General features: G+C 35.2%; 2 protein-coding genes across 3 annotated transcripts; one reads left to right on the top strand and one right to left on the bottom strand.

Annotated features, from left to right (window-relative positions):
• Positions 1 to 1,479: 1,479 nt before the first annotated feature.
• Positions 1,480 to 10,953, top strand: LOC140748692 (calaxin). The gene is made up of 6 exons (XM_073081547.1): positions 1,480 to 1,587; positions 5,182 to 5,402; positions 6,930 to 7,035; positions 9,443 to 9,705; positions 10,160 to 10,282; positions 10,733 to 10,953. Exons 2-6 carry the CDS (start codon positions 5,185 to 5,187, stop codon positions 10,833 to 10,835), a joined length of 813 nt encoding a protein of 270 aa, XP_072937648.1. The 5' UTR covers positions 1,480 to 1,587; positions 5,182 to 5,184; the 3' UTR covers positions 10,836 to 10,953.
• Positions 10,954 to 11,090: 137 nt separating this feature from the next.
• LOC140748678 (epidermal retinol dehydrogenase 2-like) lies at positions 11,091 to 26,737 on the bottom strand. 2 transcript variants are annotated; one of them, XM_073081537.1, is made up of 7 exons: positions 26,584 to 26,737; positions 16,688 to 16,820; positions 15,216 to 15,367; positions 14,573 to 14,750; positions 14,069 to 14,254; positions 12,949 to 13,131; positions 11,091 to 11,527 (listed from the first exon to the last, which is right to left on the bottom strand). In XM_073081537.1, coding segments are annotated over exons 1-7 (915 nt in total). In that variant the 5' UTR covers positions 26,586 to 26,737; the 3' UTR covers positions 11,091 to 11,446. The 2 variants fall into 2 exon arrangements, with proteins under 2 accessions (XP_072937638.1, XP_072937628.1); XM_073081527.1 differs by lacking the exon at positions 26,584 to 26,737 and adding an exon at positions 26,034 to 26,179.
• Between the last annotated feature and the right edge of the window lie 798 nt (positions 26,738 to 27,535).

The raw sequence follows: 27,535 nt of genomic DNA, 5'->3' as shown, positions 1-27,535 counted from the left end.
TGCCTATGTTATTTTTACGCGAAATCTTAGACAATGCTTACTAAAATACTTACCTACATTTACATTATGTTCGATTCATTAGGCTTGGAATGCACTTTTATGCGTTAACATTTTCGCTTTCTTTTGCATTTTCGCGTATTTTGCAAGAAAATATTATGTAGATTTAGAAACATTCGTATTAATTTAGATTAGATTTTTTTTATTAATGTAGTACCTACTTATAATACTAAATATTATAAATCGATCAACTCATTCGTGTGTCGCTGCGTGGCCTATTTTCCTTTGTAGTCACTTAACATCAAATGGATTTTGCTTTCCCCATAAATCATCTATCTACTCGTACGTTTGAACCAATCTTTATCGACTGCACTTTGATGAACTTTTAATGGAGTGTCGATCAAAGCGCTGCGAAGTTGAATCAGTTTTGTTCATTTTCCTCGAAAATCACTTTTGTTTATGAAACCGTTCTTTGAACATGATTATTTTTAACTAGGACTTTACCTTAGTTCTTTAAAGTGGCAAGGTATCTGTGAACGACTTCAGGTAGAACGTGTTCTATATTAAGGATTTCCATGGGTGGCTGTTGGGAAATGGCCACAGGAGAAAATAAACTATGAAATATAATAAAATAAAATTCACTCCAAAAAGATACTTTTTATTATATCGATTCATTGACAGAATGACAAATCAGAAGAAGTAAAATATATGTTTTTCAGCTGCCAACTTTATCATATACAACCTACTTGAATATTGTACATTATGAAAGGCTTGGATTTTTGCTATATTCCAACAGTGGCAATGACCATTTACTATCGGTGGAATGCTAGCTCATTTACTACTCAATGTAAATATCGATATCTAATACTCCTACAAAAAATGTGCACTAATGCTTAGGTAGGTACTACTAATTGCCAGAATTTTCTACTACTAAAGGATTTCAGGAATTATTACCTAAGGTTATTCTCAAGTGATTTAAAATTTGCTTTATGCCTTTCTCGCTGTTTGTGTCGGAGCCATAGAAGCAGCTTTTGTTTTTTCTTTTTCTTTTTCAACAACTGAGCTTATGCAAAAGGTGCATTACTGTAAAGCTGGCAATACGTAAAGTAGATATTCCACTAACCCTACAAATGTTCTTAGACGACAAAAGACATTCTACGAATACCTTTTAGGAGTCGGTGTATGTGTAGTGTGCTTAAGCCTGAATGAAGCTAAAAGTAGGCCGAACCGTAGTTTCCATTTCGCATGTACTATTTTCATTAACGTTTTACCTTTAACCCTTAGTCTTTTGCTTTTTATCTTCTGACACAACTCGCAAAGATAAAGACCTCTATCCGAAGAGTTCATACTAAGCCCGTAGCTTACTTGACCTATTATGTAACCCTTAAGGTACCTACAATATTTTCTTTACGTAACACATCCAAATATTCGATACGACAGAATCGGTAGCCTAGCAACGCCAATACGTAGGTACGTTTCGTACGCCTCCTTACGCGCCGCTAACTCTATAAATCATAAAGTTAACATTTCTACCTATATGTATATGACTGTACTTGCAAGGGTGTGTGGTGGTAAATAGGGGACAGCGACGTAAGTAGTCTTGTTGTACCATAGTTTGTAGTGTGCGACAGACAACGGCACGAAACTGTCTTACATTCTTCACAATAACTACTTGTGTGACAGTTTACTAAGTATTTTTAACCTACACAAGTAAATTTGAATAAACCACATTTTTTAGACACTGTATTTTAATTAAATGCTTGTAATATTGATTTTATTGCCAGTTTAGTCAATTAATCTTCATACACAAAGTATTAAGCATAATTATTTAGTTTTATAAAATATAATAATTTAATTTTCAAGATTTATTTAATGAATAATATTCGATATTTAAGTAACGTTCGTAAGCACGAGCTAACTTTCTAGGCATTAATGAACACCTTAATTGCTCAAAAACGAACTTTTTGTAGTCTTGTAGCCCCAAATTTGATCAACATAAATTCTATGCTAACAGAGAATAATTATTAAGGTGGTAATTGAATAAATTAGACACCCCTGCCTACTTTGCTACTAATATTACCATCGCAGCGTTTCCTAAAATACAACTATATTCATAGATTTCGTTTATATTACAATACGAAATTAACGAGTAAATTACTTGTAGTATAGGGACAGAGAAACAGACTACAGGCTATATAAGGCGACATCAACAAACAAAAATTTGAGGCTAATATATATTGCTGATAGTTACGGAACCCTATGCTTATACGTTCGATCTTCCCATACCTCTACATCGAAATATTCCTTAGCCCTTATTAAAGGTAATATAGTAACTGTAGTACGAGGTTGTTCTTGGTGTTAGATAAGATCTATGCACGCACGGCATGCATGCTCGCTTGCATCTGAATGTAAATGACAGTGATGTGCACGCGACCTTATATGATTGAACTTAGTGAGCCACTGAAAAGTGTGAATTCTGAAAAACGTTGCACGAAGTCCATCCAAATCAAACAGAAAATTGGTTTATTTAGGAATATTGATTAGAATTAAATTCAATAGTAATAAACATTACGATAGAATTACATTTTTAATAATAATATAAAAGATTTTATAGATGGGTTACGCTACAAAGTCTTTGAATATAAGGTAACTGAAGTTTGAATTTATTTATGTATACGTAAAATAATTTTCACTTGCTTTTTCGATGAAGGAAAACATAGAACAATTTTGATTTTCTACATTTTTAAAGCAATTTTTATAAAATTAAATTTCTACGACTACTTGCGGCCTTGGCGACAAACAGTGCAAGTGAGAAGAAATATACCGTAGTATATGTATTAATTATTTTAATAATTATTAGTGTCTAAACAAAAAATAATCATTTTTATTATAAAGATAGACATAGTAACCACGCAGTCGTTTCCCTTGCTAATCCAATTTCAAAAAATCAAACAAAATAGTTTCCGTACGTACGTACCAATTCCGGAAAATTACATTTCAAATGTATAACTCTCATAATGTATTATTGCGATACCCATCTGGTCCCAATCGTTTGCGTACGATGCCGTTATTTATGATTGTTTCATTTGTCAGAGATAGCCACGCGACCCATCTATCCTTAGGCATATCTGAAGATAAAATTGCTTTTGTTATTGCTGTTTCAACTACCCTTCAGTAAAGTAATTGTTTCACATTTTTCGTGTTATGTATAGCTATGTTGCTTTCTCTCATTTATTTACGTGGTTCAGATAATATGTCTATAATACAAGCAAGACTACTTAGAGATACGAGTTTTTATAGGTTCGGTTAAATAGGTAGTCATTATCAATCAAGCTATTTGTAAAAAAAAAATAAGAGAGGACAAAACAATAACAATTTTTCAATAAGCTTCTTACACCTCAAATCAAAAAATAACATGCAATAGGAGTCTGAAAAAAGAAAAGACATGCTTACGTATGCCCATACCCATCTAGTAATTTCGAGAACGTTCCTTATTTCAAGAAAGTTACAATGTTCGTGTAAGTGGAAGCATAGTTAGTCAGCACACAATTAACTGATATTGCGAACACTTCGTGCGGAAGCCGCCACGGCACGAACCGCCTGACTAGTTCACTTAAACGAACTAACGAAATAGACTCCCAAAGTGCAACAAACTTTTATAGGAATACAATTATGAATTTGCCTCCACTTGCAGTTGCAAATTGACTTCATAATATTTATCTACCTTTGAATATGTTTCAGTGATGCTTGAGAGCATAGGAAATATGTTTATCATTTGGTGTCTATTCAATTACCTACTAGTTGACACGACGTCGTAACGTGTTAGCCCTAAATAGTTGAATACAAAGTTTTTTTTTATAATCATAAAAATAATTGTCGCCGAAATTGTTTAGACCAATTTAATAGTTTCAGCAAACCAACTAACTAATCTTCCTAAACAATTTACCTGTTGTATATATCCTTGGTTTAACTTAACTATGGCAATAGTTAACAAAATAGATTGAATTTAAACCTCAACGTGGTAAATTTGGAGCTACTACAAATCGCTAGGTAATTACTTTACATTACCACCACGAACAATAGTTTGCATTCCGGTAAACTGGGTTAAAACAACAGTAACTATTCCTTCCAATGATAATGAACTAACTTTAGGGCACAGTGAAGTTCAGTGTAATTATTTAAAACTTTTAATAAATATGATATGAGTTTTGACTTTAATGAATAAGGTCACGTGTAGATAAAATGTGTTTTCAATGGAAAATGGAATGGCTAACGTTTGCCAGGACCATCTTAGTTCTCAGAAGGGCCGACGCATTTGTGATCAGCATCAGATGTGCTCACGGGACTCCCTCATCTACTTTTATTATGTTCATGGGGAACAGTGACCTCTTACCGGAGGACTGCATGTTCATTTGCAACTTAAATAAAAAAATATATCTCCAAAAGAGCAAAGCTACAGGATAGATAGACACAATAATAATAAAATGTTCCGTGAAGCGTAACGAATATTAAATTGCTGGACTTTAATAACTTTCTATTCGATTCGATCAACCGTCGTACATTCGCAGGTCTTATAAGCAACTATATTGCTATCACTAAAGCTACGTAACCATATCGTGCATACGCACAGATAAAATATAATCCATAAATCACAGACCCTAGACAGAAATCTAAATTCATATGGAGGTCTCTGGGTGTCTGGAGATGTAATGCTTTTGCGTGTCGGACCGACATGATAATATACTTTCGTTATTTTTTTTACAAGTAAGAAGAACTAATTTGGGAGAACTCGTGCAGGTGAGGGTGTCTCCTTTACCACATCCTCAAACCAGAACACTATAGTGCTCAAACCTCCACAAGGCGATCAAACTTAAGCAAAGTTTCTATTAATTCTTCTAGTTCCTACCCATTTTCAGCTGTATCAAGCTGTTGAAAGGAGTAAGAGTCAGCTACGCCTATTTCGTTAGACAGTTTTTTCTTTCGGTGGAATGGTGTGGATGCTGGCTGACCAATGAGAAAACCATATTAGTTCTCAGGAGTGGCAACGTATTCATGATCGGCTTCATGTAGAACCTGCTCTGAACGGAGATGGTCGCAGGTGTCCATGGGTACTAGTGTGCTGTTACCAATAGATGAACTGTGTTGCTGTTTCAACCATATAAATTAACATTTTATATTCACCAGATAATGGGAGACAAGAAACCACAGCACCAGATAAGCATGGCAGCGAGTGCCATCGCCCTCCGTGGCGTGCGCCTTTTCCTCAGCGTAGGGCGGGCGGCCGCGGAGAAGCGCGCCGCGCCGCCGCCCAGACCCCGCCGCCCTAAGACCAAGCTCGTCTTACCTGCGAACAAGCTGCAGCAGAAGGTGGTGGATATGCTGCTGAAGAATACTAAGTTTAATAAGTAAGTAGAAAAAATGTATGGCTTATTTTTCCTTTTCGTTTTTTTATGAAATGTATGTAACCGAGGAGTATGCAGTGCATCTGATGATAAGTGATCACTGACCTACATTTTTTCTCTATTTTTTAATAGAAGTAGCAGATAAGTGTACTTCTTGCAAAAGCGCTGCCGCACGTAGACTTATATAATTAACTCCAAATACCTAACATTGTCTTACCTCTGGTTGACTGGAAACACTTTGTGACGCCTAACTGGGAATACTTCTTGTAATTGTATTTCCCGTAACTAACTTATGTTCCCGTACCACGTTTTTAACAAGTACTAGGTATTTTATGCTGTTACATAGGTTTGTAATTAATTATTGGGATTCATTTGTTATCGATGTGGTTTATGCATAATGCATAATAATGTAGAGTCATATCAATAATTTAAAAACCGAAGTTATAAGTAAATACCCTACCCTAAAAATACATAATTATCTATCGATTACGCTTGACTTATCAACATTGGCTGAACATTTCAAAGTCATGCCTGTCATCAAAAATTACCTACAAACTTCGGTTATGCATTGCGTGTTTTAATTTATTTCTAGCTAACTTTTCCGCCCGTCTTTCTTTGAACCTTTATGGACTCATGAAACTTATTGTTATATTAAATTTTCAACGAGCCCCTTAAAATATTCGATGAACGATTTGAAAATTAATTCTATGTATGCAATGTATTGCTGGTGTGTACAGACAGCTAGACCAAGTAACTCAGTTCTATGAGTTCGATTACCGTTAAGCATTATGAGACCTATAAACAATGTATTTGTAAATCACGAAGACGCTTTAGTTTTTCATATAACATTGCGAAAAGAGACATTTCATTTCGGATTCTGAAACTTTAATCAAAAAGTAATTTGTTCGTCTTCTGTTTATGTCTCAGCTTTGATTACATTTTCCACCCCAAAGCCACCCTGTGTTTATACCGTCAACAGTTGATAGCTTCGCGTTACGGGGCGCAGACGTACCGATACAATGCCTCACAGAAAGTTGAAGGAAAAAACACTAGAAATGTTGTTCAGAAGCACGCATTTTAGCAAGTGAGTTGAATAAAATAGGATGATTAGGTAATGCCATGTCTGTGAAATATTGTGTAGTTTTTGTGCAGTCGCGACGTTAATACGAGTATAAGACTTTATAATAATCTTAACTTCGGAACTTTAACGTAATTATATAAGAATCTTAACTTTATACGGAATGTGTGAGAAGTTGTGTAATTAGTAAATATGAAAATATTAAGGATATTGATATTGGTTATTTTAGGTATTTTATAAATGTGACATTGAAGTTTTTTTCCGGGAAGTTTGAAATTCAACAGTTTATATTGTGAATGAAATAAGATTCCTCTGGGTCTTTTCAACTATTCGAAGAAGTTTTCTAAGAATACACGTACATAGACAAAAAAGTGATCACTCACCCATGGACATCTGTAATTAAGTCCATAATAGTAATCATTCTTGAAGCTACACATATGTGTTCTTTTCAGGAACGAACTGGAAGCATTGCACACGATGTACAGAAGACTGGTCACAACCGCCCAGACAGCGGTGCCCACGACTGGCAGTATTGGACAACCGGTTGCTAAAGTAGATGTGAGTTAAGATTCCGCGTAACTACATTTGACATAGTTCATGTTTAATTTTTAATATTTTTTGACTATTAGGTCGATAAATTACGATTGCTTTAGCACCTAACACCGCCGTCATAAAACAGATTGAAATGTTGAAAATTGACTTGGAATCAGTATAGTAATTCTAACATATAAAAGTGTTCTTCCTCACTAATAATGTATACATTTTTACATGTCTCTATAATTCTGAAGTGCGTTAAGACAGATAAGCTTATTGTTTTATCAGATTGAGTTAAAACGCTCATTTAATTAGGACATTACAGATGTAAGTATAACACAAAAACTTCTTTCCTTCCTCAGAATGAACAAGGTTTAATCAGATTCAGTAGTCAATTGGTATTAGAACAAAATAAATAACAATATACCCTGTGTAACAGAATACAATATATTTTGAGTAACAAGTCCAGTAGAGCAACCTTGCGAAATCTTCAACGCGAATCGCAGATATAAATCGCATTAAAGTTCAGAATAGCACCGTAACAACTCACAACAGCGCAGTAACTTTAAAAATATACAGATGTGTTTTAACTTCTATTTTAAGGAAATTGTGTTATCCTTTGTTTTACACTTTTTTGATACCTGTATGTGTATTGTGTACCTAATGCATACTTAAATAAACGTCGTATTTTACTAAATACATGCGCATAAATGCGCATTCACTAACTTGATTTAGCAAAAAAATAATTTAGAATGGCTTCATTTTTCTGTCTCACACTCGTTCTCTATAATGTGAGAGAGAGTGACATAATTATACAAAAGCTGCCATTTTAAAACGCAATCTTTACTATATTGAGTGCCTAATTTACTTTAACCTACAGATTAAAAAACAGTTAATTACCATATAACATAAGGAAACTAGTTGAAAAACAATTATAAAAGTAATTACCAGGCGAATTATTCATGCAGTATTCTAAAATAAACATAAAACTAATTATAAAAATATTTTCAGAAAGAATACTCTTTTAGAAGTTTCGTAAAGAATAAAACCGAAAATTGATGCTTTCTACTACTTAATAACTCGCAATATACCACGATACACTAAACTTTTATAAGCAAACTTCCGAAACAGTTGTCTTTCTGGTTCATTTAGTTCACAAAGTGTTCACATTTAGCTTGTCTGAAGGCTGATCTAGTCGAAAAACTTCGGAGTCGTAAATTCGGGGACATGTAGTATATACTCGTAGGTACTACAGACGCACGCAATTCTAATATCGCCTTCGAGACAGCGTTGTCTCAACCCTATTATTGCTTGTGATGTCAATTTTAATGTTATGTACTTACTTTATTTGGCTGAAATCCTTTCATAACTGGTTTGTTGCTGTCTGTCGAGCATGCCTTTGCTAAAAATTGGCGTCACTGGCCATCATAGTGTTACTGGGTTGTCAAAACTACATAAGTATAAAATTTTAACGTAGATGTCAATCAATATTTAATATATTACAAATATCTAATAATAATGTTATTGTTAATTTTGTTGACATATAACATATGATATAGTTTTTAAGATCGTTATTATTGAATTAAAGTAAAAACACCTTAAAAAGGGAAATTAAAAAGTTTTCAGAAAATTACTATTTTCAAAAACCACCACGCGTACAAAAAAATTATCTGGACTTTTTCAATTTATTTTCGCGTAGTGTTAAGGGTCAATAAGTAACGAACTCACAAGCGAGTAGATCATCTAAGAAAACATACTTATAAAGATACTAGCTGACCCGCAAATGTTGTGTTGCGATATAAATATAAAAATGTTATCTCTTAGGGGTATGAAAAATAGAAAGTAGCCGATTCTCAGACCTACTGAAGATGCATATAAAATTTGGTGAAAATCGGTAAAGCCGTTTCGGAGGAGTACGGTAACTAACATTGTGACACGAGAATTTTATATATAAGATAAACATAAACACGTCTATGAAATAAAATGGAAATCAGGGAAATCATTATTAATTTGTTTTCGTGCATCTCTTAGGCTGAAAAAATATCGATCCAATTAAATATGTATATAATCAATTAATCATCAATAAAAAAAACAATTTAAGATAGTCATGGGATGTTCTTATTCCCAACAGTTAAATAAAATCCCCGGAAAGTAAACATGTTAAATTACTTTGTTACTTATAAATAAATATAATTATTATCGATGTAATTATGGTATTTTACTAAATTATTACATTAGTGTACGAGTGTACTTCTGTTGAGTGGTTTTAATTCTGCTGTTAACAATAATAAGTGTATGATTAATTAGTGTAACGCTACTGTAACAAATGTATGAATATAATATATTATATTTATATTTACTAATCTATTATAAAGTATATCATACATTGTTAAGCTTTATGTGAATTATTAATGGTAACACATAATTTTAGGGCATCGATCAATGCACGTTCCGAGATGTAATGCACAACACGTTCGACTTGGTGACTGAAGAGGCGGTGCTCGACCGAGTATGGCTGACGTGGGAGAGGGGCCCCACGGGAGGGGAAGGGGCCCTGAAGTTTGAGACCTGGGCCCATGGGCTGAGCATCCTGCTGCGAGGGACGGATGAGGAGAGGCGGGTCCACTGCTTCGCGGTCTATGATCTGAATGGTGACGGCTATATTACTAAGGATGAGATGTTTACTTTGCTTAAGTGAGTCCATGTTCATAGACAGTTTCTCACAGTTTCACTCATGCTGGCTTCAAACTCGACCTTTCAAGCGGGGGTCGGGGGTTCGAACCCAAACGCACACTTCTGATTAATTATGATTGTTCAAAGTGCCAGTTAGAAATGATTTATCATTTGCTTAAAATAGAAAAACGTCACAGCTAAAACAATTCAGACTTCTTTTAAAAAGTAATTAAAGGTGAGCAAAGTCTACACATCCGCAAATTACCCGTGCCCAGCAATGGGACGGAGTGTACTAATAATGACGGACACAAGCAGTCCACAACGTTATTCATATCTTGATGTGAATTTATAAATGCGTTGAAATATACTATAATTTATTGGCTCAATTTTTGACACATTACACGCCCATTATCAGCTGATTGGAAAGACAAAATAAAAAGGCGCTTCTCGTTTTAAATAACCGCTTTTTCTACAGGAATTGTCTGTTAAAACAACCTGGAGATGAAGACCCAGATGAAGGTGTACGGGACCTGGTGGAACTGGTGCTGAAGAAGCTCGACATTGATAAAGATGGCAAAGTGTCGATAGATGACTACAGGTTATCTTTTCCTCTTGAAACACTTTACTTTATAGCTCTTAGTTTAGAACTTATGGTGTCACAGGTGCGCTGCTACCAAAGATATTCATTAAATAGAAATGTAGCAATCATGGGAGTATCCGTATACTTAAAACTTCTTTTAAAAAGGAGGGTGATCCGTAAGGTTCGTAGCCGAGTTTGCAGTCCACCTGATATAATTGGTTAATGTCGCCTATTAACATCTGTGACGAAATCTACACAGAACAGATGTTCTACCTGAAGGTATATGATGAATTGCCATTCTTGAAGACTAAGATCGTCGCCCGATGCATAAGTCAGTTGGCATCTACACCCTTCCAGCAAAAAACAACAGCGTTGTACTAGTGTATCTAGCTATTGATGTTGCGGTGGTACCTCCCCAGTCGAACCCTACTGGCTAATCCACCCATAAAATTGAGTTGTTCATTGTAGGCAAGCTGTGGAAAAGGAACCATTGCTTCTGGAAGCTTTCGGACAATGTCTACCATCTAAGCGACACGCCACTGCCTTCATGAAGACTTTGAGCACCAAATAATTATAATTACTAAGATAACACTATATAAAATTAAGATGTAATTACTGTTATTTATTTATGTAAGGGAAATATAAGTTAAAAATAGTTATTGTACTTTTAAGTGTATTAGTTAAGAAATAAATAAGTTAATGTTAGTAGATAATTAATAGTAAGTAAATAATGTAAGTAAAATGTCCGTATAATTTAATGAACTTGTTATAAGTAAGAGTTTAATTGTCGATACAAAAATATCGAAAGAAAATATTAAAAATAAAATACAGTCCTTCACAAACAATTTAATAAAAAATAAATAATTGGTGGTAATCTAATTGTATTATTTTTTTTGCACGTAGTCCGCCTGATGGTAGTGACATCTGTAATCAACCCCAGATAAGATTATGTTTGAATTTGAAATTCGAATTTGATTAGAACTTGAGGTCGGTTACAGACGCGTTGCTACCATTGAGGTCTAAGTTGAAACGCGTCGTTTAGTGTCTTCTTATCACATACTTTAAACTAAAACACAGCAGCAGTTGAAACTGCTGTTATTAGGCAGAAATAGTGACCTGGTGCCTGGTGCCTGGTAGTTGAATGACGAAGTTCCACCTCTAAATTTATAATATATTAAAGCTTTAGTTGTGCGCGTCGCAGCCGGTGTTGAAGAAGTCCTGCCACACACATGCCGCGTTGTAAGGGATTAACCTGTACACGTACTGAAATAGAAAAAAACTATTATGAGCAAGAAACAAAGAAAAAATAAAAAAAAGTACTGTTATTAGAAAGAGAGAAATAAAGAAAATACATTATTGCGTAAGATTTACTTCATGCCCGTACCCTACAGAGGGACAGTAATGAGTAGATGGGATATTGTAGGTATTAGTTTATCTCACAGACCTATAAATACAGGTCTGTGGTCTATCAATTAATATTGTACCGTCATCGTACCTACCTAATATTTAGGTATTTTAAGGCCATAACTACAATTAATAGTAATTTTTTGGCAATATCTTTTAGAGACGTGGTAGAAGTGGTAGAACCAACTAGTATAGTTTGAATAGGAAGGCACCACCGCACCTATTTCCAACGTAAAGCAGTTCTGGTGTTTCAGTTATCTGCTTCAGGTAGAACCTCTTGTTATATATTGTGTTAGTAACAGATGTCTTAGCGATCCATGGGCGATAGTGCCCACTTACCTTCAAGTGGCAAGGTTATTTACTAATATAATATTATGAAAAATGTTATTAACATACTTTAAAAATATTTTTCTCACCAACATCATTGTATTTATTTCAATGTCCGTAAATCTTGCTAAGCTTATCTAATTTTTTTTTTTTGGAAAATAAACATAATATTTTTTACATAATTATAGATATGTATTAAAGTAGTTATCCTCCAAAAATATTGCATAAATATTTTTGAAATATATTTCATATTTACTCAACGGTTAAACCTTCCCTGGACTTCCACAAAGAATTTTAAACCAAAATTGGCCAAATTGGTCCAGCGATACTAAAGTTTTAGTGATACTAACGATCAGGAATTGATTTCTATATGTATCATATTATAACGATACTAGTAAGTAATAATCATACTTACTAGCGGGATATAAAATAGGACAAGGTTGTAAAACTGTGCCATGTTACTGCAACCACTGACTCTGCCCGATAAGAAGTAGACTATGAACGTTCCCATTGATTACGGAGTTCAGTTTGTACTACTAGTACAATTTGATAATATTTGTGTGATTACAAAATCGATTACATAATACTAATTTTGTGATATTAATAATAATAGTGATAGCAACGATAAAGCTGTGATACGAGTAGCTTAGAAGGTATGTAGTATGAAACTCGGCTTCTCGATCGGGGGACCGAAGTTCAAATCCCACTTCCAATAACGGTGAAGTAAAAACATCATGAGGAAACCTACACGCCTGAAAGATCTAAAAAAAATCACAAAGGAGTATATCTACCAATTCGCACGGTCTAATCCCTCTTACCCTGAGATGAGACCCAGCAATGGGACAATAATGGGTAGACGACGACGTCATATCATAAGTACTTAGTTGTGTTTATGGGTGTGTTTTATTTACACTATGATTTCTATGGATACAAAATAAAGAAACACTTCTTACCCTATTCATATAATGCAGGTCCTTAGGAATAGTGACTTCCATGAGTTCCTTGCGCACAGAATCAATGATGATGTCTGCGGCCTCTCCAGGATCCACTATCTTCATGACTTTTTGGAACCTGATCCGCGGCTTCTTGCACAGACCCGTATCAACGATGTATGGGAAGATGGTGGTGAATTTGATCTGAAAGATTTTTTTATTATAGAACTACATGTAATTATAAAGCTTTGTTCAATAATTCAATAATTCCATACAGTACATGTAGTGTGAAGGTAACCCTTTGTGGTTCGACTCCGGAAGTATCATAGCCATAACTATTTCAGCCTAACAACAGCAGTTAAGTACAATTGTGTTTAGGTTTGTAGGGTAAGGAAGACGTATGTTTCCCAGGCATTCCTGCTACTCGTATATTATAAAACCGTTTACCTATTAGCAAGTACCCCTGGAAATCTATAATCAACCCCAGATGGGATTACAGTCCCACCTGATATCGATTACCCTTGAGGACGCCTCAAATGAAATATGTCTCTTTCCATACCCTTCAAACCACATAATAGCGGCGATATTTACAAAGATCAATAATTTAAATAACAATTAATGTTATACATAGAGTGTTGCTGTAATTATTATAAAAATAAGTATTACAGAATAAATGATTAGGTGGACGTCTCAATGTCATCGTCCAACAATGAAGGAAATTAATAGTAGAATAGACAGTTCTGAAAAGCGATAACTTGTGACTCGATATGTATTCTTACAAGTAGTAATGTCTTTGTAGGTTGAAATATAGCTACTTATGCCGAAGGTTCCGGGAAGGTTCGAATCACAGTCACCTGTAGTTTTTTTAGTTATGTGCATTTTAGATGTTATTATTTTTAAAATGAGGGAAATATAGTGAGAAATCTGTAGGGGTCTCATGATGTGGATGTCTGGAATTCTGTAACAAAGGGTCCCCAACAGGTGTGTGATGTCAACAAATCCGAATTCCGCCAGTATAATGAATTATAGTCTAAGCCCTTCTGCTTCTGAATTGAAGCCCTTGGCCAGCAGAGGAACAAGAATTGACTGATGATAATGAATGATTCTGGCAGTAAATTTTATAAGGATTTTGTAAACTTACCCCACTAAGATCCCTAGGGTCTTCGTGTAGTTCTGCAGCAAGGGCATCCATGAGACCCCTGACAGCGTACTTGGAGCCGCAGTAGGGAACCAAGTTGCCCAGACCCATCAGCCCAGCCATGGACGACATGGCCACTATGTGACCATGGTTACGCTCGATCATGGATGGCAAGAAAGCTTGAATCATCTGAAATTTATACAGAGATTTGAGACATCCAATATTGTTGACTACTAAAAACTAAAAGACCTAATGATTATAAAGTTATGTTATCAACTGCACAATTATTAAATTTATCAATGTTTGATAGTCCATTGGAGTAATTTTCATTAGCCGTGAATGTATTGCCAGCCAAATAAAATTTTATCCAATATCTTCCTATTTTCCTCTTCCTCGTTTCCGAATTATCCGAATTTGGTGTTATCCAAAACCTTATTAATCAAAGAATCATCTCCAAATTAATTCGGTTTCGACAGTATTCAGAATACATAGTACCGTTTTACTTACCCAGATATTACCATTAATGTTCAGGTCGTTTAGCAACCGGATCTCCTTCTCGGTCTGTTGAAGGATTGGGTTGCAGGGCATGATGCCGGCATTGTTTACCAAGATGGAAACTTCGCCAACGTCTTTCTTCACCCTCTGTGCAAGAGCCATCACTGCTGCCCGATCAGTGACATCACATCTTGACAAAGAAATAGAAAGGGCCTTAATCGTAATACATTCGCATTTCTTTACATGAACATATTATATACACAAGATAGTAGACATGTTGGTTTTTAGACAGTACTTACACATCATGAAATTAATTCTGTTCAGTGTTAAGTTGGAACGCTAGAAAGAACTAATACTTTTTACGCAGGGTCTACTTGGCGGCATAACGATAAGAAAAGTTCAGTCAAGAAACTGTATTGATTGACATTTTTGAAATCATCTCATTTCTGTGTGTGGAATTTATCTACATTTTACAACAATTATAAACTAGCTCGTACGCCTGTTGATAGAAATTTATCTAGAATTCATTATTCCCTAAAATTCCTATCTGAATTTGGTATTAATAGAAACCAAATATGCAAGCAATATTTAAAATGGTCAAACAAGTTTTGTTATTAAATTGATGCAGTTACATTTGTATTTTTGGAACACTTACTCAAACTTGTAAATCCTTCCTTTTTCTTCTTTCACCATCTTGTACGTCTCCTCATTGCCTGCGGGGTTGATGTCCACGCTCACCACAATGGCTCCAAGCCTGGCGAATCTCAACGCCATCTCCCGGCCCATACCATGTCCTGCACCTGTTATCTGAATGAATTACAATAATATGTTAAAAAAACATAAGTGTAAGTTGTCCTAAGATGTAAAATACATAAGAACGAAGATTCAAATTCTTATGCACAATTTAGATTCTCGCAAACAATCTGCCGAGTAACTCGCCAAACATGACGAGTATGAAATCGTCGCGCGTGAGTACAGGGGCGTTATCCTATTTTTTTTGTACTGAAAAGCCGTCACCCCGCGGAGAACGGACGTCGCGACGTGCCGAGTAGGTTATTTATATACACATATTCGCGTTTATTTGTCTGTACTCGACGAGTACCTAAACTTAACATGAAGAAGCAAAAACACATACACACATAAAAAAGAATTTGAATATGAATAACGTAACACGAGGTGCTCCTACCCCCGCTATTAATACCTAATCTATCCAAATTTTGGCGCCAAAACATTTGTAATTTGTTTTGTTAGCCAAACGTTGGATAGATTGATTATTATTATTAATGACGACCCGTGTGGCGGAGCAGTCACAATTCCGTTCTGACGAGCAAAGGGCTCCGGGTTCGATCCCAGGTACCTGAATGAGGAGTTTAGATATTTATTCTGGGTCTGGGTGTTTGTGTATTCTTTGTGTGTGTCCATGGCATCCACGATACAGGGAATCCTAGCGTGGGGCTGTGAGTGTAGAAAGCGATCTTTTTTTATGAATAACGGGCGGTGGAGTCTATAATTTCATGTCAATTCAACTAATCTTTAAACTTGTGTAATTGTCTAAGAAACAATAAAGCAAGACCATGATCTGGAGCCAGTTTGTTTTGTTTAATTAATATTATGTATGCGCATCATACAGGTCGTAAGGTCAGGTACAAATTCCTTCAAGAAACATTCATCTAATACTTTGTTTCATACGACAGGTATCTATGTTATCACTTTGTGTTGTAGATGTGACAGATTGTTTATACTTAATCTTAACTCAGAATCGTAATTCAGATTTCGGCTTAGAGCTCTAGCGGCTTAAGGGGGAGAAGGGGGTCGGAAGGGGCGGTCCGCCCTAGGCCCCCGATCCTGGGGGGCCTCCGAGCACAGTTGCGAAAAAAAGGCCGTCAGAACCGAAAAATCTACGGAATGTGTATCATTTGAAAAAAACTTCTTTTTTTCACCGAATCACAGGCGGACTTTTTACACTGGGGCCTTCAATCCTTCGCCCGGGCCTTCGATGACCTTACTCCGCCATTGGCTCTAAGACCAAATTTCAGCTCAATCGCATGGGGTTAATTGGTTTAAAGTTCAGTAGCAAGTAACAAAGTAATTTAAATAAAGCTTGCAAAAAATGGCTTTCCTACTTACAAGTACGATTTCCCCAGTGATATCCTTCTCCGTCGGGAACAACCATCGTATGATGCCTTTCACAACTTCGTAGTGAAATCTGATCAGTGTCCATAGAAACTCGAAAACGAGGCTTATGATAGTGTCTTCAGCCCTGCGAACAATAATAGAATAGATACGTATTATAAAAAAAAAACAATTATAGGTATGTAATTAAATTTATCTATCGACGTTGGACAATTTGCGAAAAGGACTGAATGTGTTGCTAGCTAAGATGGGACGTCTTACCCCCCGGACGCACATAATATATTGCGGCAATGTAAACATGGGCGGTGGGCAGGAAATTCGGGTCTCGAGGATCGAGGTCTTTGCCCGGGCAGATTATCAGATAGTCAAATGCCCCCTGGATTTCTAATATTGATTCATAATAATATAATGTTATTTAGAACATTATAATGTAACAAACAAGTATCAATAATAAACCAACCCCACTGTTTAGTGGGTAAAAATGTTGTTGTTAAAATAGTCAAGAAATGAATGAATAGTGATCGTCCTATGCCATGGTGTGATATCGCAGTAAAGCAAAGGGTGTTACGGCCTCGTATTTGAGCAAATAGTAGACAGTCATTTGATGAAAAGAGACTGGTCAGAATGAAAAAGCCATAAGGAGACCTAGGTCCAGACCGGTCAGACCAGACGTAGAACGTGTCAGACAGTGTCTGACAGACAAGAAACTAAAACTTAATTATAAATTTCCAATCTCTGATCGTTTATGTATAATTTAAATATATGTATTAATTACGTGAAGTACCCAAAACAATAACTTAGTAAAAAATGCTATATTATACGAGTGTTCATAACCTTAATTAAACAGCCCAAAAACAGAAAAATAATTACTTAATTAAAATTCTTGACAACTCATTCAACTAAATAAAATATTTATAAAAAAAGCTGTGAAACAATTATGAGAATTAACAAAATAATACAGTGTATATAAATAAATGATATTATAAAAATAACAAACACCTTTGTTATAACTTATAACATACATTGCCAGGGATCTCAATTGCATTGTAATCAGTTAATGTTGTTTTAATTTACTGCAAGCTATGCACCTGTGTGAACATATTAATGCATTGTTATTCATCCTCCTTAACATGTCGTCAATATTATTCACTTTAGTTGTATGTTTATTAAAATAAATAATAACACGTATACAAGATAGTTACATAAGCTGCAGACGGGGGATGCAGAGATTGAAATTAAAGTCAAAAATGCTGCAATTACTTTCACTATATTAAAAATTATTAACTAAGTACATGTACAATTACGTTCGAGGTGGGAACCGCAATTGGATAACATAATTCTTAAATCTAAAAAGACACCAGGATCATCTTCGTGGGAAACAGGCCGCGAGGCACGTTCTGCTGTGTCGACGTTACTGTAGCCCATTGCCGATAGCGTGGGATGTGCGATGGGCGATGGGCGATATACTCGCTGCATTGTGTAACATCTCCCTCCTGAAGACAAGCAACTATTGGCGAACTTTAGATGACATAGTTGCTGAAATAGCTGCATGGTTATATGCTGCTCTTATGAGTTTAAGGTGAAGTTCTTCTTGGTCGGCGACCCTTGCATATACTTCTTCGGACGAAGTGGCTGAGGCATTAGACTTTTAGCTTGCAACTTCTTCTCTTTGACTTTGGTTGGTACGGGAAAACTTATAGCGTAATGTCTGTCGTCGAGTTGTTCAATTGCTTCTCTGGTTAAGATTACTGGTGTGAGGTAACAAATTGGATGACATTCCTGCTTGATAATTAGCCGATTTACGCAGTCTGGTTTCACAGAGATACCATGAATTGGTCTTCGGACATTCTGTCTCTATGTACAAAGAATCGGTTCTATGAATGGCTACATATGGATGGACAGGTATAAGGGATGTATGGTTTTTCTTCGGAATTATGGATAACTAGTAAAAAGGCAAAACTAGAGGAACTATTTTGAAAACTACTATTATTATTTTTTTTTTTTTTTTATCCATGTAAAAGTACCCTAATTTTATTGTATCGTAATACTCTCTTAGCTCAATATCAAGAATTTCATCCTTTGCATATATCGTCCTTAATCTATCTATTAGGAAGTCTTTTCAAACGGTGCTTGGCAACTGGACCCCGATTTCGTTTGGTGTATATATGAATGGGCAAATCTGCTAATACATTGTCCGCATTAAAACGTGGTGCTAATTTCTGCCGGCCGGCCGTTGGATTACGTATAAAGATTTGCTGACCAGTAGAAAATTCTTGTTCAGGTTCGCGATTTCTATTTCTATTCTCAATTAGTTGCGTTCGTTCGTTCAGGGAGGATTTATTAATTAATTCAAATACTAGTTTCATGCGACTCTTGTGATCTTGTATGTATTGTTGTGTTAAATGTTGAGTCAAGTCGGTGTCTATAGGATCTCGAGGATCGAAATGGCCTGTAATTAATTCTAATGGACGGCATTGGGTAAAACTATGAATAGAGCTATTGTAACCTAAAATGGCATAAGGCATGAGAGTTTTAACATTATCATTTGGATGTTCCAGTTTTAATATTCTCAAATGTTCTAGTATAGTCGAATGAAAACGTTCGACTATGCCGTTCTCATTGGGCGCATGTGCAAGGATCTTATGATGCTGTGTTTTATGGACTCTAATAAATTCAAGAAATACTTGATTACAAAATTCTGGTCCCTGATCTGTTACTATAGTCAAAGGCACGCCATGATGAGTGAAAAACTGAAGTAGAGCTTGAACTACACTTAATGCTGTTCCATCTCTTAATAAATATGCTTGAGCATATTTGGAGAACGCATCAACGGCAGTCAAATATTTTTCGTTTTGTACTGTAAAAAGATCGACATGAAGAATTTCGAAAGGCTTGGTAGGCGGTGGTACAACATGAAATTTTTGTTTAATGGGATTACGATCATATTTGGCTTGGCCGCAGATGCTACATTCATGAATATACTTTGCAATTTGATCTTTCATTTTAGGCCAATAATATCTTCGAGATAGAGCCAAATACGTTTCATTAATTCCACGGTGGTTAGTTTTACCAAAATGATAATTCTTTATTAATACCTGTTGCTGTAAATATTCTGTGACATTTTCTACTTCAGACTTTGTAAACACTAAATTCATGGCAGAACTTTTAAATTGCCTTTGAATGATGGGAATAATTTTGTACATAGCTAGTGGTGGTTGAACAAATAAACCTGTTCTAATCTTTGGATTCACAAAATCTTTTATAGCATTAATTACATCAGCCTCAAGAGAAGTTTCTGATAAATGAATTATAGTTTTCGTGTGAGTTGCAAAAGGTTTAGTAATGGTCGGGTTTTTCTTACGGGCATTAACTATCACAAAACAAATCTGATTACTAAAACGATTAAGTGGAATATCACTTATTGGAATCTCTAAAATTGGGTTTTCGTGACTAGTATGTGCTGTACGACAGGAACTAGCTGTTAAAGTAGAACTACGGCTAGCTGTAATAGTAGAACTAGAGTCAGCTGTAAGAGTAGAACTAGAGTTAGCTGTAAGAGTAGAAGAACGAGATGGGCGCCTTATAGATGGATTCACTGCAAGAGAATTTATGTCGTCGCTGTTAATCTGGATCCTTGAAAGAGCATCGGCATTAGTATTGGATTTTCCTGGTTTATAAACTACTGTAAAATTATATTCACTGAGCTTCAATCTCCATCGAGTTAAGCGAGAACTCGGCTCTTTTATGTTCATTACCCATTGCAGGGGTCTATGATCAGTGACAATTTTGAAGGTGCGACCAAATAAGTAAGGACGAAAGTATTTAGTGGCCCATACAATGGCCAACAGCTCTTTCTCTATAGTGCTGTAATTAATTTCGCTCGTATTCAAAGTTCGTGACGCGTATGCAATTGGTTTATCAGACCCAAGGGGTCCTTGTGATAATATTGCACCAATTGCTAGATTTGATGCATCAGTAGTTAAAATAAATTCTTTGGTAAAATCGGGATATTGCAGTATAGGATCATTCATTAATAATGTTTTACAAGTTTCGAAACAGTTAATATAATTTGGATCGTCACATTTAATTTTAGCTCCCTTCTTCAAGCATTGCGTCATAGGTTTTGTAATACGTGCGAAATTAGGAATAAATTTGCGATAATATCCTACTAAACCCAGAAAGCGTTTTATTTCAGTGGATGTCTTTGGAATTGGAAATTTCTGAATGGCTGTGATTTTTTCAGGATTCATTTTGATACCATCCTTGCTGATAATGTGTCCTAAATAAACAGTTTCTAATTTCATAAACTCTGATTTATTAAGTTGAATTTTCAGATTTGAATCGCGTAGCCTTTCAAATACTTTTCCTAAATTGACAATATGTTCCTGAAGGGAAACACTAAAGACGACGATATCGTCAAGATACACTAAACAGATTCGATTTTGAAGGTCCTTAAGTACATCATCCATCACTCTTTGGAAAGTTGATGGAGCGTTCTTAAGCCCCATCGGCATACGCAAAAACTCAAAATGGCCGTGTTCTATACTAAATGCGGTCTTCGGTATATGTTCTGGGTCCATTTCAATTTGGTAAAATCCACTCGCAAGATCTAAAGTTGAAAAATAGTGACACTTACCGAGTTTGTCAAGGACGTCTGTGATGTTAGGAATAGGATATTTATCATCGATGGTCTTTTGATTTAGTTTCCTAAAATCGACTACTAACCGCCACTTTGGTTTACCTGATGCGTCCTGTTTTTTGGGAACTACCCAGATGGGGGAGTTCCATGCAGACTCTGAGGGCCGAATAATATTTTGCTGTAACATTTTAGTTATCTGATCTTTAACCTCTTGCCGATGTATGAATGGGTATCTATAGCTCTTTGTATAAACTGGAACCTCATCTGTAGTGCGAATTTTATGTTTAGTTTTATTGCTAAAAGTGAGCGGCTCACCATCTATATAAAAAATGTCAGCGTATTGAGAACATAACTTTTCTAAATTTGTGCGTTCTTCAGGGTTTAAATGATCAGTCCTTAACCGAGAAAGAACTTCATCAATGCGTGACCTTGAGATTTCAAGTGGTTGAGTATGCTTGCATTCTAAATTAAATAGTTCGGCATAAACTGGGCGATCCATTGAGAAAACTATATCATTATTAGTGGGATTAAATACTTCAATATAACCGCGATTGTTACTAATGTCAGTTAAACACTCTCGAATTATACAATTTGAAATTATTTGCTCTGGTATTAACGCATCACCATTTTTAAAATTAATTGGAACCTTTAACAATTTTGTTGAATTAGCTGGTATTATTTCCTCAAATAAATTACAATTTTTAGAGTTATATAAGTGAATTGGATTGGTCGCATTACGAGTTATTAAAGTTTTATTTTTTAAATTAATATTAGATTCCCATTCTTTTAATAAGTCATAACCTAGAAGTCCATCAAAATAATCGTGGAAGTTATAAATGAAAAGACGCATATTACCTTCTTCTCGAAACTCTGAAAACGTCGGCACTGTAATAGAATAATTGTGCTGGCTTGTACCATGATAATTTGTTATCTCGAATGGTTCATAATTACATGAAATGTGTGAATAAAATGTTTTAACTGCCTGAGGGCTTATAACGGATTGATTAGCCCCAGTATCAATAAGTAGTTTTAGCGGGGGATCTGAAATTACAATATATGGCAACATACGCTGAGTCTGAAGGTTAATTTCTATCCTAAGGGTTTTGACTTCGGGTCCTTTTGAAAATTTTTACCATGAGAAGAACCAGAATTAGTGTCATCTTGATGCTCCTCTACCTCTACCTCACCATACTCCGGCACCTCAGTACAGAATGAATTATCATATTCGCCACTTACATTGCAAGCATAATTATAATCGGAATATCCGTAGTAGTCAAATGGTTCTGTATTATCGTAAGGTCCTGATAATGGTTCTCCGTAAAATTCATTAAAATTTATTTCCCTGCTTTTAAAATAATTAGAGGGTGGTGGATTACCCTGTTTCGACCAATCATGACCTCTTAGAGTTGGTGGTAGTGGCTTTGAAATGTAATGGCTTACTCCACTCATTGGGTGCACTTTATTATTGGCAGAAGAACTTTGAACATAATTTTGTTGCGGCAATCTTAACACATTATTAAATCTGTAATTTGGTGAAGGTGCGCTGAAAATTTGCTGTGTGCGACTAGGACCTGCATAGTGAGGCCTCCACAGAGGGTTGTGTGGGTAGTGTGGTTGGTGTGGTGTCAATGGACGACTTGTACTGGGTAAGCTATATCTAGGTAGTGGCATCGCAACTGTGTTCGCATGATGTGCAAAAGGAACTTTAAATGATTGACCTTGATTGAAAGAAGTTAATTTTTTGTCAGGAATTTTATCATTTCTTTGTTGCAAGTACATGGTATTTAATTCTTCCTGAACGAATTCTAATGCCTGCTCAATAGTTGATGGTCGCATGCACCGTATACGAAATCCTAACGGGTCTTTTAGTCCACGAACAAAGGATTGAAGGGTAAGTTTTTTGTACAAAGATCTCTTAGACGCGATTGTAGTTGCTACATCTTCGTGCAAACTAATATAGGTCATAATTGTGGAAAATAAATTTTGGCACTTATCATAAAATTCTTGAGGTGACCCTGACCCTTGAGTCAAAAGAGCCAAATCATTATAAAGCGAGGTCTCATCGCGGTGATCAGCAAAATTGTTTATTAGTGAAGAGCGAATGCAATCCCAGCTGTCCGGGATGCCGTTAGAATTTATTAACCGGGCTGCAGGTCCCGTGACCTTGTTGAGAATACCGTTCAGAAGCGCTAAATTACCTAATTCTTGTCCAGGTGTGGTACTCATATAAGTTTTCACTAATTCGTCGCATAATTTAATAAATCTTGTTAGGACATGACAGTTTCCATCAAATTCTGGCAATAGCCTCAAGGCCTTGTAAATGTTATCTAGATTATCCATATTAGAACTAGAATTTTCCGTATTTAAATTATTTAAATTTCGTCCAGAGTCTAATGTTTGATTTCTCTTAATTTTATCTAACCTAGGGGACGATTGCTTTGGATGAAAAATTTTGACAAAATTATTTAACACTGTACCACAATTATTTACTTAACATTAATATTAGTTTAATTTTTTTTTTCACATAAAATACACACAAAAAAGGAAAATTACTATAGGTAAAGTGAAAGGAGAGCCACAATAGTACGATTCTAAAGTACTCACATGCGCATTTTGATATCTCTGCTGCTGTATCGAGGTTTGGATACTCCTCTTGGTCTGAAGCTTCGTAGGTTTAGGATGTCCTAATTTTTGGCCTAGCTATGACCCTAACTTATGGACATCCTACTGACTGCGCCAGTTACATAAGCTGCAGACGGGGGATGCAGAGATTGAAATTAAAGTCAAAAATGCTGCAATTACTTTCACTATATTAAAAATTATTAACTAAGTACATGTACAATTACGTTCGAGGTGGGAACCGCAATTGGATAACATAATTCTTAAATCTAAAAAGACACCAGGATCATCTTCGTGGGAAACAGGCCGCGAGGCACGTTCTGCTGTGTCGACGTTACTGTAGCCCATTGCCGATAGCGTGGGATGTGCGATGGGCGATGGGCGATATACTCGCTGCATTGTGTAACAAGATAAAATGAAGGTGTTTTATACGGTGTTTGTGGTTTCGAAATATGTACTATTTTGATTAAACTCATACTATTACTGCGATTATGTTATAGGTATTGTCTAGAAACAATACATGTTGGATTATAAAACGAATAACCATAAACTAAATGTGTCTGGGTATAAAATTTAAATTTATATTGTTAATATCGGGCACGCATTTATCTTTTACCCGCAGCTTCGGTCGCGGTCATAGGTCGATGACAATTGTTGTTTTTATCTATCCTAAGGAAACAGTTTTTTTAAGGATAAAAGATAATCATATGTACTATCTTCTTTTCTACATCCCTGACAACGTGTATACAAAATTTCATGTCAATCGGTTTGGTAGTTAAAACGTAGCAAACAATCAAACAAATAAACAAACAAACTCAATTTCGCCTTTATTATATTAGTCGGAATATACGCGGATACTTTACACCCTTCTAAATATCAGATACTGATCAGATAGGATGTGTTACATTTAATAAATTTAGTAGGCAGAAAGAAAAAATAACAACAAAAAACTCATTTAATATATTATCTAGGGATGAAATCATAAGTGGCACAGTCAGACCTTAGAGCCCTTATCTTATCAACTTCCCGTAGCACCGATTTCTATTTAGTAATAGTTATCATTATAATAAGTCATTGGTTAAAATAAATATTCATTGGCAGTCTATTTCTATTTAAAGTGCAAATATCGAACTTTTGATTTAAAATAATTTTATAGAATTTAAATAACGAGATCCTTGCTAAACGTTTAATTAGTTTATTAGACGACCCGCGTGGCGGAGCGGTCACCATGCCGGTCTGACGCGCAAAGGGTCCCGGGTTCGATCCCCGGCCAGACAGATATCTAAATGATGAATTTAGATTTCTGTTTCTGGGTCGGGGTGTTTGTGTATTTGTCTATGTGTGTGTTCATGGCACACAGGGAATCCTAGTGTGGAGCTGTGAGTGTAGAAAGCGTTATTATTTATTAAAGCGTTATTAGATAAATAAATAAAGAAATGGACTTAGCAACAAGACATTTACACGCGTTATTCTCATGACCATGACCGGTCAAAAACACTGTAATCATTTCATAACATCGTATTTATGATAACCACTGATAAGAGAAATCAGAAAACAATTGTAAAAGTACTCATTTACTATCAGGTATAATTACTACTTATAATTATAATCATAATTTCTGTACCTAAATTTTCTTTAGGTACAATAGGTAGAAGGGATTTTAGAATGCGGCAATAGCACCACCTTATCAATTGCTGACAAAACAGCAGTTCTTCTGCTGCTGTGATATCGAGTAAGAATTTTGGTTCCAGTACTTACAAACACGTCAATTATCAGGGTAGCTACAGCGAAACAGTTTTATTAGATGTACTTTATATTAACGGGAGATCACTTTACATTTTTATAACATTAAAGTCATGAATGATCATGCAGTCCTGCTGGTAGCGCTTCGGCTCATATCTGCAACTAACTCCATATAAAAAGGGATTCTACGTAAAGCCGATCACAGGTGTCTTGCCACTTCTAAGAACTAAGATGACCTATACCGTTGCACCGAAATGCAAAACACTTCTTCACAAATACGTCATAACATGTGTCTGTATTTCTAGCACTTATAAGAAGAAACGAAATATATTTCATTACACTATAGTTACAGTACGGTGTCCGCTGCCAAAAATTTCGTTTTGCAACTCGCACATGACGTCACAGATATTTAACGATAGCACATTGATATTTATAGTTTCAACACTGTTTCACTAAATTCTAAACGCATAGCGTGTGAAGGAATGACCGATACATTATCTAATGTTAAAATTTACCAGTTTACCCACAGCGGAAAAATATCGTAAATATTGATGTAGTGTTCGCCTAGTGGTCGAAATTCGACCATATTGATATACATACTTCTTGATATTGGTATTAACTGATAATGATATTTAAAATTGAACGGTTTTTATTGATAGCACTCTATTTTATTATAATAGTAGTTATTATTAAACCAAACTAAAAAAAAAGAAAATCAGATGACAAATAAAAAAGAAAAAGTACCGAACAATTTTGTTAACTCTTATAGTTCTGTAGATAATTAACAGATATTGTTAAATATTTACGAGTTATTCGTGAGGTGATACTTGTATATTATTTTAATATTAATATTTACACGAGCGATGTAGAATTTGAATATAATACTCACATTATCCTTGTAACGTGTGTCCTACACCACAACGCTTTAGGAATTAAGACGCTAATAACTGATAGGCGCACATCGAAGTCATTATATTTATACAATTACGTGATAGCGGATGATAAGGCTTAGATAAACAGTACAGTGAATTCGAGACCATGTTTTGGAGTGATGCCCGGTTATACGTACATTTTACATGGGTGCGGAGGGTAATGTACGTATGTTTGTATGTATGTCTCATAAATTGGCGCGCCTTGCAGCTCAAATAGCTGGACGGATTTTACATATGAGGTGTCGTTGGATTCGTCTAAATTGTAGGAGAGACATTTAGAGACTTTTTAAGTTAATTATTTTTAAGCATTTTGTTTTTTTTACTAATTTCTAGTTGTTTTATGTGCATATCTAAAAGTATCAGTATTTTCAAAAGGTAGTAGAAATTAGAACTCGAATCCTTTTGCTACAAAAATGAAATGTAATATTACACGTTCAGTCACTCTTTTAACAATATGTCTGATTTTCAATTTCGTCTCAATGTTTGAATTGTACCGTTTCAGTAAATTGTCAGTTAGCCCCAAAATTAGCAGATTAGCCATTTATTTTTGTCAATACAATATATGTATGTAAACTTGTACATTCAAAGTAAAAGTTAATCAATACTTATTTGAAAAAAATGTATAATACCTACCTTGTAACTACTAAAACACACTAAAAAGTACCTTGAGATACAATTCTAATTTAAAAACTTGTCTAATGTATTTTAATACACAAAATTGTTGGCACTCAAAGTCTAAGTAACATATATTAAGTTAGCTTAAAATGTCATAATGTAATACATGAATGTCTGTGTCCAAAATACTATAAAAAAATAAAAAGATGTACAGGCTAATTTCTAAAACGTCTAAACTGATTAAAATGCATCTTTATTCAAAAATAGAAAACTTTACTACTAAATACTGCGTTT

The sequence above is a fragment of the Epargyreus clarus genome, unplaced genomic scaffold (genome assembly GCF_041222505.1).
Source record: "Epargyreus clarus isolate Ecla_fem2 unplaced genomic scaffold, WU_Ecla_fem_2.2 ptg000003l, whole genome shotgun sequence".
Classification (NCBI taxonomy): domain Eukaryota; kingdom Metazoa; phylum Arthropoda; class Insecta; order Lepidoptera; family Hesperiidae; genus Epargyreus; species Epargyreus clarus.
Note: the sequence above shows the minus strand (reverse complement) of the source record. Positions and strands in the feature narration are given on the sequence as shown.